This window comes from Alligator sinensis, unplaced genomic scaffold (assembly GCF_000455745.1).
Source record: "Alligator sinensis unplaced genomic scaffold, ASM45574v1 scaffold360_3, whole genome shotgun sequence".
Classification (NCBI taxonomy): domain Eukaryota; kingdom Metazoa; phylum Chordata; order Crocodylia; family Alligatoridae; genus Alligator; species Alligator sinensis.
In genome coordinates, this window is record NW_005841977.1 from 1636559 (window position 1) to 1650231 (window position 13673).

A 13673-nucleotide genomic window follows, 5' to 3' on the forward strand; every position below is an offset into this window, starting at 1 on the left:
TCTTAGACCGGGTTCTGCCATTTTAAACCAGTTTTTGCATGCCAAACTTCTGTTCTGTTACAGCTATAGACCAGTTTTGTGTGCCATTCTGTTCCATTATGGATATAGATCAGTTTCCGATCACTTGTGCCAATAGAAGTGTAATGTCTGTACCTGGCCTTTGTGGCCTGGAAGAAGACTGTTTCTGAATACTGAAGACTGAATATCTTGTAACTTGATTGACTTTTAATTCTTTTTTGGGAGTTGCAGTGTTAGGCCAAACTCCTTGTACTCAGCTGATCTTTGTACAGCTTAATCCAGTTCCTTGGCTTACGAGTTCTGTCATTTCAATTCTGAGGTCAGTATTTGCTTTGCATTTGCCCTTAGGATTCCTGCTTATTGCCACCATGTTCAGCTGAGGTTTCTTAGTGAGGTGGCAGCTTCCAGTTGGGACAAATTCAGCTCCTCTGTCTCTGCCAGGACAGGCTATTTTTCTAGCTTAACAAATTCAGCTATTGTCTCTAGACTCTGAGGCTCAGCTAGGTTCCCTTGCAGGATGCCCACGCAGTATGTGTGATTCCCTGAAGTGCAGGGCTTGTAACTGACCTTTGTGTGGCTGGAACTGGAGGCCAGGCAGTGTCTAGCACAGGGGCTGGCAAAATGCGGCCCGCGGGCCAGATGCGACCTGTCAGGCCATTCTATCCAGCCCGTGGGGCCCCTAAAAAAATTAGAAAATTAATATTTATCTGCCCCTGGCTGCCTGTCATGTGGCCTTCAATGGCTTGCCAAAACTCAGTAAGTGACCCTCCACCTGAAATAATTGCCCGTCCCTGGTCTAGCAGCTATTGCTGTGTGGAACAAGTTGTTCATTATTGGGCTCATTTAGGAAAGGAATGTACCAGGTACCTAAGAGGTGCCCTGAGAAGATCAACAGGCTAAGGGAAACGGGTGCAAGTATGGAGACAGCCAGCTAGTGAGTCAGTCCATCTGTGAGGAGGAGCAGAGCTGGGGAACTGAGAAAAATTGTATATGCAGGAAACCCTCGCTATTCATGAACTTCAGGTTCACGGATTCAGATATTTGCAGGGGAGGGCAGAGGTGGGAGGCGGCTAGAGAGTGAGCGCTGGGGACATGGAGGGAGGTGGCGGTGGCATCTTCTCCCCTGGAAGCTCGGGGGGAAAAGGGGTCAGTCCCCAAGTGCTGTGGGGGAGCACCGTGAACAATGTGGGGGGGAGCAGAGAGCAGCTGTGGGGTCTGACAGGGAGCCCTGTCAGTATTCATGGATTTCGCCATTCGTGGGGATCTCCGGAACGTATCCCCCACGAATGGCAAGGGTCTCCTGTATACGTTTCCTTCCTTGTCTCTAGGATTCAGCGGCTGAAGTCCACAAATATAGATGGGTCAGCTAGCTTGAGTGCACTCTGGTGTGTGGTCACCAGCCGACATACCCCCATAATATTGCGCTCTGCTGTGCCTGTGCCTGCAAATATCTCTGAAGTGATATAGGCTTGATAATGTTAATTGCATTCAGAAATGCTAGTTATCTGAAGAATGATCAAGAGCTCCCATGCAAAAAAATACCATTAGAATTTACCATCCCATTCATGACTGCAACTTAATCACCTGTGCTGGGAAAAGCTGCACTGCTTTATTTCATTGTCAGAAATAAATTTGATTCTTAAACAGTCAACTGAATTCAGTCAGGCTGAGAAATTGGAAGCAAATGTTGGACCCAAATAAATGAGATGCAACTGGGCAGGTGCATTTAGAAGAGTGCTTTATATTTTCTCCTCAACTTCTACTAAGAACATGTCAGGAAAGGGAGTATGAACAAGATACTAGTGGCACTAATATGACGGTTTTTGTGGTTATAAGTTTGTAAAGTTGTAGGTTGAAGGTTTGTTGTTCACTTCACCTACCTAGATTACTTCTGCTTATTATACAAGCTAGATGCAGCTTACTACATTTAAACCCAGTTCATATATCCCCATTGAGGCTGGATCTGTGTCCATTCCATATTTAAGTAGCACAGTATAACATCTGCTGTCCATATCTGTTCTCCTGTTAGAAAGGAAAGTAACCCAGAACTCACTGTCCCATTGCCATGTTTCAGAGGTTCCCTGTGTGCCTTCAGCACTGCAGCCCAGCAGAGGAGCACTGGAGATGAGTGTGGCCCAGAAGATCCCTGTGATGAGCCAAGGCATCCTCTTTCAGAGTGCACCCTAGAGCACAAAGCCATCAAACTAGAAGAACAAGTCCGTGACCTAACGGTGAGTTTGCAGTAGCTGGTGTCATCTTGGCCAAGGCACCACTGCATCCTTGGCTTAGTCCCTTAAAAGTAGGAAGGCTTATTCTCCTTCTGAATTTTACTATTCCATTCCAAACATTTCCACCAACTCCATACTGTATACACAGCACAACTGAAATGCAGGTTTTTAGAAGTAACAGGGTGGTGACCAGATACAACATGCACACTAGGAGACAATGCACATTTAGCAAAGTTGCTGTTCTCCTAAGCATCAGGTGTTGGCTGCTGCTGAAAGCAGGAAACCAAACTGACTGGAAAATGTAGTGTGATCCTGGATGACAAACAGTGGTCTTTATTAAGAGATTCTGGTCTCAGCATTTCACAGTTAAGAGATGCAATCGTTTTGTCTTTGTCTTCTGGGAGTCGTGATGGTCCTGTTAGCTTGGTGACTACTAGGCCTTAGGAGGGAGTTCATCTATGATAGGAGTCCCACCTTTGCTAACATTTGGTGTAGTTGTAGTGGTGACTACATAAGCATAAACAAGGTGAAAGGAAAGCAAGATACTGAGACAGGGCTTTTCATGAATTGATTGCCCTGACAGCAGTGTAATTTATCAACATAAGCTGGTTACAGATTCATTGCTAAGACCTCCAGGAAAGAGTCAACTAGGTGTTGTAAATAAAATGATGGAAAAGCAACAGCCTGATCATGAAAAAACATCTTGGTGGTCTGTTGCATGATGATGCTGAGCCTACTCAGGGTCCTTCTGCCACTTTGCTGAGGAGCACTTTCTGCCAGACAATTTGAAGGCCGTGTGTGCGCATGTGCGCGCGCGCGCACACACACACACACACACCCCCCCCCTAATGAGACCTGGGTGGCCAGCATGAGCTTGCAACTTGTGAAGGGTATACATTTTAAATAGTCTATAGAGGAAAGCAAACTTACAATAAGTAAGTCCATTTGGCGTGTCTGATGCCTCTGCCTGTTGCTGTACATGCAGGAACGATACCGAAAAGCCTTGGCGGATTCTGAAAATGTCCGGAGGAGGACCCAGAAATTTGTGGAAGATGCCAAACTGTTTGGTAAGCAGAGCAAGGCTAGAATTGAGCAGCTACGTCTGCCTCAGCATGGCTTGCCTGGCATAGCACAGTTAGGTACCAGAGAAGAAAGTGCTGATCACCTACTCTCCCTTTCTCCCTGGCCTTTTTCATTTGTAAAGGCCTTATTTGGCCTAAGCTGAGTGTCTGAGTTTGCGTGCTGTTGCCTCTGTATATTTGACCACACCCTAGGGGTTTATCTCCATGACGGATTCTTCAAAAGTCTTTTATAATGTCATTCCCAATAGTAAACATTCCACCCTATGAATGTTAGCAGCTCGGCTTCTATAAATCAGCATACTCCATTGGCTTAATTGAAATTGTGATTTACACTAGCTGAGAATTGGCACTTAGAGTTTGTTTCATGCTCTCTACAATGGCATTGAGCTGTGATCTCTCTTACGGTATTGAATTCCTGTCCATCCCATTCCCTCCACACTAAAATTAATGATGTAGCACAACCTGAGTTGAAATTCGATAGGCTCTTCCTGGAAATATTTTGAGTAAGTGTAGCAGTGGTGAAACGGCCTGGATTGATAGTCCCAGAGCATGTGTAATTTATCCATAGAGTGGGTACGCATGAGAATAGCAGTATAAGCACCCCTCCCTGCCCTTTCAATGTGCCTTAGCCCTTCTGTGGGAGCATTGCATCCAGGGCTGAGAAGATGGTCTAGACTCCATGGTGCATTCAGTCTGACCCATTTCTGGTTAGACAGTCATCAAGAATGCTCCTTGTGGTTATGTGATGTAGACACCACTCCACTTGGTACCAGGCTGAATCCACCAACTCCTTTCACATCAAATGATAGCAGCTCCAGAACACAACTGATCTTTGATTAAAACCAAATATTCTGTGGCTAGTATTGTCTCAGAAGTTTCCTTTAGCTTTCTCATTAGCAGGGATCTGTGTTTTGTTTGCCATGGAAAAACACAGATTTTCTCCTTTAAAGGGGAAAAATACAGGAAACCATGGATTTCCCCTTGCAGGCTGAGCTGGCAGAGTTCCAGCCTGCAAGGGGCTGCTTGGGGCTGGTGGGGAGTGGGAGGAGGGTGATCATAGGCAGGGGCCATGTGCATATGCATGTGCACACATACATGGCAGCCAGGCAGCGTGGTGGAGAGCAGCTCCTGTAGCTCCTTTCAGGTAAGTCGTTGGGGGTGTGGCATAGGCATGACATGAAGGGGCGGGTGGCATAAGTGATGTGTCAAATTTGTACATCCATAGTGGGCAAGGGGCTACAGCCTGGTCAGACAGGCATGGGCAGGAGCTGCCACCATGGTCCAGTGGGTGGGACCTGGCAGAGTGGGACAGTGACACTTGTTGCCGCTGCTGGGACCCCTGCACCAGGCATGCTGCCAGCAGTGTGAGGAGTCACAGACTGGGGCAGGGGGGGAAGGTGGCACTGCCCTCACCTCCTCCAGCTGCTTATGCTCCAGGCCATGGCTCTACCCCCTGCCGTGGCCTAGGCACCACCATGGCTTTACTTCAGAGGGTAGGTCGGGGGGGGGGCCAGCATAGGCAGCCTGGGGGAACCAGGGGCCGTGGCCAAGCCATGGCAGCAGAGTAGAGCCATGGTTCAGTGTGTGAGCAGCTGGTAACAGGAGAAGGTGAGGGCAGCGGAGCTCCCCCTGTCCCTGATCTCTCCCCACCGCCTGGTTTGTTACTCCTCACATGACTGGTGCGGGGTCCTGGCAGCTGCAGTGGCAATGAGTCTCGCCACCCCGCTCCACCCTCCCATCCCAGGTCCTGTCCATTGGGCCACAGAAGTGGCTTCTGCCCATGCCCATCTAGCCAGGCTGCAGCTCCGTGCCCTCTGTGGGCACACAGATCTGGGGTAGGAGGCATGTATCCCCTCATTCCCCCCCACAACACATCACCTATGGTGTTGCCTGTAGTCAGGCACCCCCCTTGCCCCACACACTCAACCCTGCCCCAGACTCTGGGAGGCCTGGGGATGGGAGGCAGCGGGTTGGGAATGGTGGGTACCAGCAGGGCTGGGGGCAGAGGCTGTGGGTTGGGAGTGAAAGGCATTGGCGGGGACAGGGGCTGCAGGTTGGGAGTGAGGGGCACTGGCAGGGCTGTGGCTTAGGAGTGAGGGGCACTGGCATATCAGGGCTGCTCAGCACCACAAAGCAGTGGGGAGGACAGCCACAGCTGGACCTGCACCCTGGTGAGCATATGGAGCATAGGGAGCTCTGGTTTTCTGTGATTAAAAAAACAAAATCAAATCCCCAAATTTATAGTTATATAGAATTTATTTTATTATAGTTATTAAGGCACTGGTAGACTTCCAATTTGCTTGAAAATTATAGATATATCAATAAAACATTGTGTTCAACCAATACCTATATATATAATGGTGTTTCATTTTAATTGTGGAAAAATGGGGATTTGGGGGTTTTGATCAGAGAATTTTGGATTTTTAAATAGAGACAAACAGGATCCCTGCTCATTACTTAACACTTGCCAGAGGGTTATTAAAGTTTTTTTGCAATAGAGTTTCTGTATTTTCCTTTCATGATCTGCTCTGCTCTGAAATGGTGCTGAATTCAGGTCTATGTACGGTGTTGCTGCTACTGAACTGCTCAACTTTTTGCGCTGCTGTATCCTTTTAGATTATAAGGGCATTAGCAAAGGGTCTTCATGTTAGGAACTGCTCAATGTGGAAGACGTGGCATTCAGTAAAGCAAGGGATAACCCTATGGACTGCTGGATTAGATGGATCCGTGGCTGCTCCTGTGCAACTCTTGCCTTGTACCCCATGGCTTTCTTCACAGACACATGGGTTGGTCTGTGCAGGTGTAGATTGTTTAATTGTTGCTGCTCTCTTCCGTTTTTCCCAACAGGTATCTTATTCCTTACTGTTATATTAGTTAACAGGCCTGACAACTTCGAGGGCCAGGTTTTTTGTACTGTACTTGCATCAGGTTTATTCCTGAGAACAATCTTGCGAGATGAGCATGCTGCTGCCCAGAATGTTTGCAAACTGAACCAGCTTTCCTAAATGGCAACAAACGTTTCATCCTTCCACTGTGCCTGTTTCCCTGTAGCTGCTTGAGTTCTAACTTGAAACATCCTAGGTTAGGAGGGTTTTTTAAACAAAATATCTGTGCCTTACCAAATGTGAGTGTTGCGCGTACCTTTTTATCTGGCTGGGTGTATATACAGTTCATTATCGTGGTCTCTGTGAGTCTTGTCTTTCCCTCTTCAGCATTATACAATACTAAAGCCAACAGCTGGAGAAGATTTCAGGTAACGTTAAGTCCCTTCAGCTCCAAAATCAGCAGTTTTCAGCATGAGGTCATAACCTTTCAAACCTTTCAGAGTCCTGTGGCAGCATGCCCAGGGCTGATGTAGCCTTGCACTTCCTGCCACTGAACTGATATTACTTAACCTCTTGTCTATTTGTGTGTGTGCCTGCAGGGATCCAGAGTTTCTGCAGGGACCTCGTTGAGATAGCAGATATCTTGGAGAAGACAACAGAGAGTGCTACAGAGCCCAGCGATCCCAACCCAACCCTCCAGAAGATCTGCGAAGGCCTGTCTCTCATTGAGGCCAAATTGCAAAGTGTGTTTGCCAAACATGGCCTTCAGAAGATGAACCCTGTTGGTGACAAATATGATCCGTATGACCATGAAATAGTTTGCCACGTACCGGCAGAGGGAATGCAGCCAGGCATGGTGGCACTAGTGACTCAGGATGGCTATAAGCTCCATGGCCGCACCATCAGACATGCACTAGTTGGTGTGGCAGTCGAGTCACAGGCGTGATATGGGTGTGTTCTTTGTGGTCTGGGACCTTTTTGAGCTGAGGACTCTTCTTTGCTCCGTGGCAATTGTGGCTGCATGTCTATGCTTATTTATTAAGTTAGGTTTCTATTGTATATTGGCTCCTTAACAATGTGTGCCATCATCCTAGCTTTAATTCCAAGGTACTCAGTTATCCAGTGTACTTTTCTGAGCATGTGAAATAATATTGGGAGTCCTCTTTGTCAAAAGTATGTGGCACCATAGCTCCTTCTCTTGTTGGTCTAAGTCTATTAAAAATTGAATGAGGAAGGGAGTGTTGAGGGGGGAGAGAGAGGGAGAAAGGATCCAAGAGGCAGGAACCTCCTGCCTTCTAATCTCAGCTCTGACACAGACTCCTTTTGTGGCCTTAGGTGAATCATTTAACCTCTGTGCATCATTTACCCTGTCTGTTGAATATACTAACCTATTTCACAGAGTATTGTGAGGCTGTCTGCTTGGAAAGCACTGAGGAGATAACCAGCTCCAAATGCTAACAAGTATCAGATCTTTTTTGTTGCATCTCATGCCCTTCCCAGAGGCAGGGGGATCTGAGAGGCTGTATGCTTGAAATACCGGTTTCAGCCAGATTTCTCTCTCTGTCTCTGAAGATAATTTTAAACTCATGGGCTGCATCCAGACGAGCACAGGCACTTGTTTTGCTGGGGACAAGTAGCAGTGACACACAGCAGGTAACCCAAGGTAGGATAGGGGAGACTGGAGCCAGCAACTGTGCTGGCCCCAGCAGCCTTACCTGGGATCCTGGTGGCCTTCTGGAGCTGCAGCCACCCTGGCAGCTAGAGTGTGGCTCCGGTTGGCCAGGCTCCGGTTTTGGGTGGCGTGCACGCTGCCACCATATGCTATGCCTCTCCTTTTTTCAGCATGGTTTTTTTTTACCCCAGGAAATCTCGGGGTCAACACCTCTCCCCTTCCCCACCAGCTACAAGGTTGCAGCACAGGGAACACCTGCATGTGTGGTGTGTGGTGCCGAAGATGGGTCTGTGGCAACACATACCACACATCCACACTCGTCTGGACACAGCCATGAAGACTCAGTCTCTTGGGCAACATGGGCAGCTGTATTTGAATAGGAATTAGGTTTAAAAAAATCTGCTACCAGTTAAGACATATAAAAAAACTAGAACTCTTGATTCCAAAATGATACCTTTTATTAGACCAACTGGAAAATGGCAAGAAAATTGTCCTTTTCTGCAAGCTTTCAGGAAAAAAGTCCCTTTTTGTCAGGCACTGGGAAAAGTGTAGATGGTACAAGACGATAAAAAGTCCCCATAGGTAGGAAATAAACTTCATTTTTGCATAGAGGGAGCTGACTTTTTACCATCTTGTACCATCTACACTTTTCCCAGAGCCTAACGAAGGGACTTCGATCCCGAAAGCTTGCAGAAAAGGACAATTTTCTTGCCATTTTCCAGTTGGTCTAGTAAAGTGGCCTGTTACAAACTAGTCAGAGGGGACCAGCAGGCATTGGGGGAGTCCCTGTTCCCCCGAGCACTACCAGGAGTGACTAGAAATAACGGTCACAAGCTGGCAGAGGGTAGATTCAGACTAGATAGACATCAGGAGCCACTACTTCACTGTCAGGGCGGCTAGGATCTGGAACCAACTTCCAAGCAAAGTGGTGCTGGCTCCTACCCTGGGGGTCTTTAAGAGGAGGTTAGATGAACACCTCGCTGGGGTTGTTTGACCCCAGTACTCTTTCCTGCCATGGCAGGGGATCGGACTTGATAATCTGCTCAGGTCCCTTCCGACCCTACCAAAAAAAAAAAAAGGTATCATTTTGGAACCAAGAGTTCTAGTTTTTTGTATGTCTTTTTGTCTCAGACCAGCACGGCTACCAAGTACAACTCTGCTACCAGTTAAAACTTTATCAGATCAATATTAGCTCTCTAGCTCAGGCCTGAGGCCCCGCCTGTTTTCAGAGTTAAAATTGGGATAATGCTTGGTAGGGATTTGCTGGGACTGTTCTAAAGTCTGTAGGTCTGTTCTTAAAGGAACTTGTACTTTCAAGAGAAAGTACCCCTGGATTCTTTGCTGTAGCTTACAAGCACCCTTAATGACATCCAGTAGATGCTGGTGACTCCAACACCTGAACTGGGTGATCTGATCTAATTGATACACATGTAACACTGACTTCCCATTTCAGTTCAGGGACAACTGCTGCTTGGCTATCTGTAGGTACCAAATCTTGGCCTTTTTTTAATTTTTTTTTTTAGAAAGGAACAAACCTATCTTAAGTGAAAGTCCCAAGTGTCCTTGAACCAATTTCAGCAACAGTGACCAGAAAGTGAAGAGAAGCAGCATAAAAGTGGGTGCTGGCCTGGAGGGATCCCCTCAGCTGAAGACAAGTTAACTGGCACCATGTAGTGAAAGGTCTTAGGGCAGAAGCATTTTCCCCTGGATCTCTGATGAGGGTAATCCTTTTGTGAACCCTTTGGCTAAACTGGAAGCAGGAGTCATCTGTTCATTCCCTGTATTAGATTTTAGATGCTAGCATCTGTACCTATCTCTGAGCTAAATCTGAACTCAAACTCCATTTAACAAGTAAGAGAAGTAACATAGGAGGTGGTGACATTCAGCCTCAAGCTCAAGTCTGCTTTTTAAGTGAGGAGGGGAATTGTGTTTACAGTGCTTCTTGCTAAGGAATGAGTTCTTGCCCCCTCAATTTTTCAGGCCAAATTTATGGCTTGGCAAGTGTTTGGGGTCTGCTTCCAAAAACCATGTTTAGTGGGATGCCAGCACCTGCTTAAAAGAAAGCACTCCTTTCCCATTCCTTTGCAGCCTTGTGTTCTCTGCCTTTGTGATGGACCTCAAGACTATGCCTTCCCTCAACTTAGTGCTGCCAACAGTCTTTAATGAGAGAAGAATATATAGAGAGCATATTAAGTTCAGTGCCTTTTATTCCAAAAGGCTGTGAAGGATGGGCATGTCTCTTCTCATTTGGTTAGCACAAAGCTGCCTTAAGCAATGATTTAAGACTGATTCAGAGCTATTTGACTCTGAATTAGAAAAGATGTTTCAGAATGTGATGGTGCACTTCTAACTAATCAGAATCTTGAGATCTTGACCCTAGTAATTAGTGCTTCTTGGTAAATCTAAGGCCTGTTGTTTAATCACAACGGTGAGGATTTATTTTGAGAGAGAGATCCACATAGGCTTCTCTTTTTCTGGGACCTGTTTCATGAAGGCACTATGTCTTGTGGCTAATCAGGAACCTGGCAGTAAGGTTTCTGTGCTCTGTTTCTGACTCTTCACCGAACCCCATTATGAAAGTTATTTCCTCAGTTTGTGCCTCGGGTTTTTTAGGTGTAAAACGTCTCCAATATTGGGCCTACCTTAAAGGGCTGCTGTGAGGATTAATAGAATGTGTGCAGAGGGCTTTGATTTCCTTTAATGAAATGTGCTGGAGAGAGGCAAAGATATTATCACCATCTCATCTTCTGCTGTGTTTTAATCCCAATGTGAGAATGCAATTAAGCAAAACTCAAGGGGCCAGTCTCCTGAGTTGCACTGCAGTTCAACATGTGAGGTTAACTTTGGTCCTGTTGGCTTTTGAGCACCCATATAAATTTCATACTTTGTGTTACCAAGATTGTCCTAGGCTGGGTTAAATTCTCCTTTAGAAAGTCCAGCCCTCTTGCTGTCTTCCATGTTTGTAGAAAGCTTGCACTCTTATGCACAATGGGACCGATTCTTCTTGGGCATGTAATGCTGCAGTGTTACACTAGAGAGGAATCTAACCCATTAGCTTTTTTCTTTTCAGACGCTTTAGTCAATGATTGACTCATGTTAATGCAAGTGTGTGTTAAGAAAGAGTTATTTGTGGAGAAGGGAGGTGTCACAAAAGCAGTAGTCATTGCCATCTATTTACACATCACCATGGTAGTGTTAGTATGTGGAAATGACCTCAGTGGTAGGTCTGTGGCAGCCTTCTTTTATGTTGGCATTTTTTTTCCCATGCCTCTGCCACATCTTGTCAGTGGGGCACATTGCAGTTGAACTCTGCCATAAGGTTTGCAGTGGCACAATCATGCTAATGTGGCAGCGTGTGAAACTCCGACCATATGCAGTACAAAATGTGAACCTCACGTTCTTAGTGCTTCATTAACAGGGATTCTGTTGGAACAGCTGTGATAAATCAATGGCTATTAACATGCTTTTTAAAAAAAGAAAAACAAAAAGCAATGTATTTAAGTTTATATTGTGAATATTTTAGTATTTTTTTATTATTATTTTAAAGCACAAGGTGTTTTGATATCACTTGCCAAGACAAATGAACAAAGCATTGCTAATCTCGAAAAAGTGTAGGCCTCTTAGTTGGCAGGAAACCTTCTGTACATACTTTGTTTTCCTGTTTCTGTGCTTTTATGTACCCAAAGGTTCTCACTGTATGAAAGGGAAATTCAGAGTGCAGTGTAGGGCGTGATGACAGTGAGATTTGAGTTAATGCTGGAATGTGCTGACTTCTTTTTAGATGCTCAGATACTGTGCATTTGCTAATAAAAGTTGCATTAACAGGGGGTTTTCTTGTCTTCTGAAATGCTTTACCCATTGGGAATGTTATTTTACATGGGATGGTACTGCAGGCTGAAAGAATTTTTGCTGTTTTAGTTCTTGCTATTTGAAGCCACTGGTTTTCTTCAAGGTCTTGTTTAACAACTCCTTAGCTGAACTCCAAGAAATACTATGCACGTGTGCATAGGTTCTCATACTCCCACAGGTATGTTGTGAAGAGTCTGCATTATTGCCAGCCATCTGATGTGATGCTGTCATAACTATCCAGTGTTTCATCAGCTGCATTCGACTTCCCTAAAGGGGGCCCCTATCAGCCTTTTGTGTGGAAGAATGCCCTGCGCTAGCACTAGGTCATTTTGCAGCATTTTCAATGCTTCACTGCATAGCACTCTGTTCTTCTGTGTAATGTCGGATGCACTTGAATACCTCCATTAGACAGATCTGGTTTCAGAGTTTTGCTGTGCTGCATTTTTCCCTTTTTGTGTACAGCAGGTTCTAGTGGTATACTCCTTACCGGTGACTCATTTCAGAGAACTTTCCTATTCAGCATCGCCCTCTCTGGCAGAAACCCTTGAGTATTCAGAAGTGGTTTGGGGTCTTTTTCTTTGCTAGGAAGGAGAGCAGGCTGTCTCTAGCTGCCTCAGAGTAACTGACTTGCATTTCCATCTCACTCAGAGGTCAATGCAACATGAGATCATCTTTCCCTCCATTTCTGATGTTGGCTTGCTGATACCCTTGCTTTATGTCAGTGGGTTCAGTCTTTCTTGTTTCTCTTGCAGGGCTGAATATTCATCTGCACTTCTCAACTAAAGGGACATTTCCAGTTTATTCATTAGAGGCAACATCCCAGTTTTTACATGCAAGGCAGTTCCACAAAGTCTAGCTGTCAAGCAACAGTGGCAACACTGCCCTACCTTTGCAGAAGCCACTCGCATTGTGGGGACCCCAGTTCTTTCCCCCAAACACACAGTATCAGCTGGGTGCCTGCAGGGGCTGTACATGGTTCTGTTCACACGTGTGGAACCAGCAGCAGGAAGTGAATGCTTAGGTCTAGAGGCCTGGGTGCAAGGATAAAACTGGATCAGTAAATGTTCAGTAAAAAAGTGTTTCCCAAATATCAGCCCAAAACGGGAGCTGTTGAAGCAGAATTGCCAGATTTACAGCCTGCAAATGCCCCATTCCAGTCCCTTTCCCTTACCCCAGCTCCTCCTCAGTTTTCTGCTCCCCGTGCTATGCTTCCTGATCAAGCCACTGCTCTGCTTTCTGGTGCCTGCCTCGTCAGATGCTTGCTTTTCTGCTCCAGGCCCTATCTGCCACCATGCTTCCTGTCCCCTCCCCAGTCTGCCCATGCCACAGGCTGGCTACACCTGCTCTAAATCAAATAGCAAACAGCCTCCTTGGGAGTGGAACAGCAGCAGTCCTGCCTGCTTATCGCTTGCATCCTGGCAGGAGTGAGGCACCGCAGCAGCAGCTTGGAGCAGGCGGCGGAGGTTCCTCCTCAGCTAACAGCGCTGCTTTGTTTTGCGTGGCTTCAAGTGGCTCCTAAGTCCCCTACCTGCTGGGCCGATGTGGCAGGGTGCCCAGCTCCTGGCTCGGAAATGGAAGTTTATCGGCCCTGGCTCCGCTGTGGCGCGGCGCTGTATGGAGGAGCTGCCCGGGGCGGTTTGTGGTTGTCACTGACCCCGCTGGGTGCGTGACCCCCCCCGGCCCTCAGTGCCCAGGCGGCTGATGAGCTTCCCAGCAGAAGTGAGTCTTAGCAAGGGACTTGCGGGGACAGGGACCTGCCAGCTGCTTGCATACAGGGCGGTGAGGAGCTGCTGTGCACTTCTTCCAGATGCCGCTTTTGTTTGTTCAACATCCCTTGGCTCGCTCGGAAGCCGGCGGGGACCAGGTCGCTCCGGCCGCTGGGCGGGCTGTGGGGGTCAGGCCTGTGTCCAGTTCACCCCCACCCCCGGCGCTGCTGCCGGCCCTGGGCCCGGGCTGACATCTCCCCTCTCTGTGCAGGAGATGGCAAAGAGGAGGAAAC

The 13673-nt window shown here is 46.9% G+C and overlaps 1 protein-coding gene across 4 annotated transcripts in view; it reads left to right on the top strand.

Annotated features, from left to right (window-relative positions):
* Positions 1-8304, top strand: part of GRPEL2 (GrpE like 2, mitochondrial) — a 12341-nt gene extending 4037 nt beyond the window's left edge. For 2 of the 4 annotated variants that reach the window (XM_025200911.1, XM_025200913.1), the window contains 3 exons: positions 2114-2249; positions 3232-3313; positions 6753-8304. In XM_025200911.1, coding sequence (XP_025056696.1) covers positions 2114-2249; positions 3232-3313; positions 6753-7099 — 565 coding nt within the window. In that variant the 3' untranslated portion in view covers positions 7100-8304. Of the gene's footprint in view, positions 1-2092; positions 2250-3231; positions 3314-6752 lie in introns of all 4 variants that reach the window. The other 2 variants (XM_006021094.3, XM_025200912.1) reach the window with 1 other exon arrangement.
* Positions 8305-13673: the final 5369 nt, after the last annotated feature.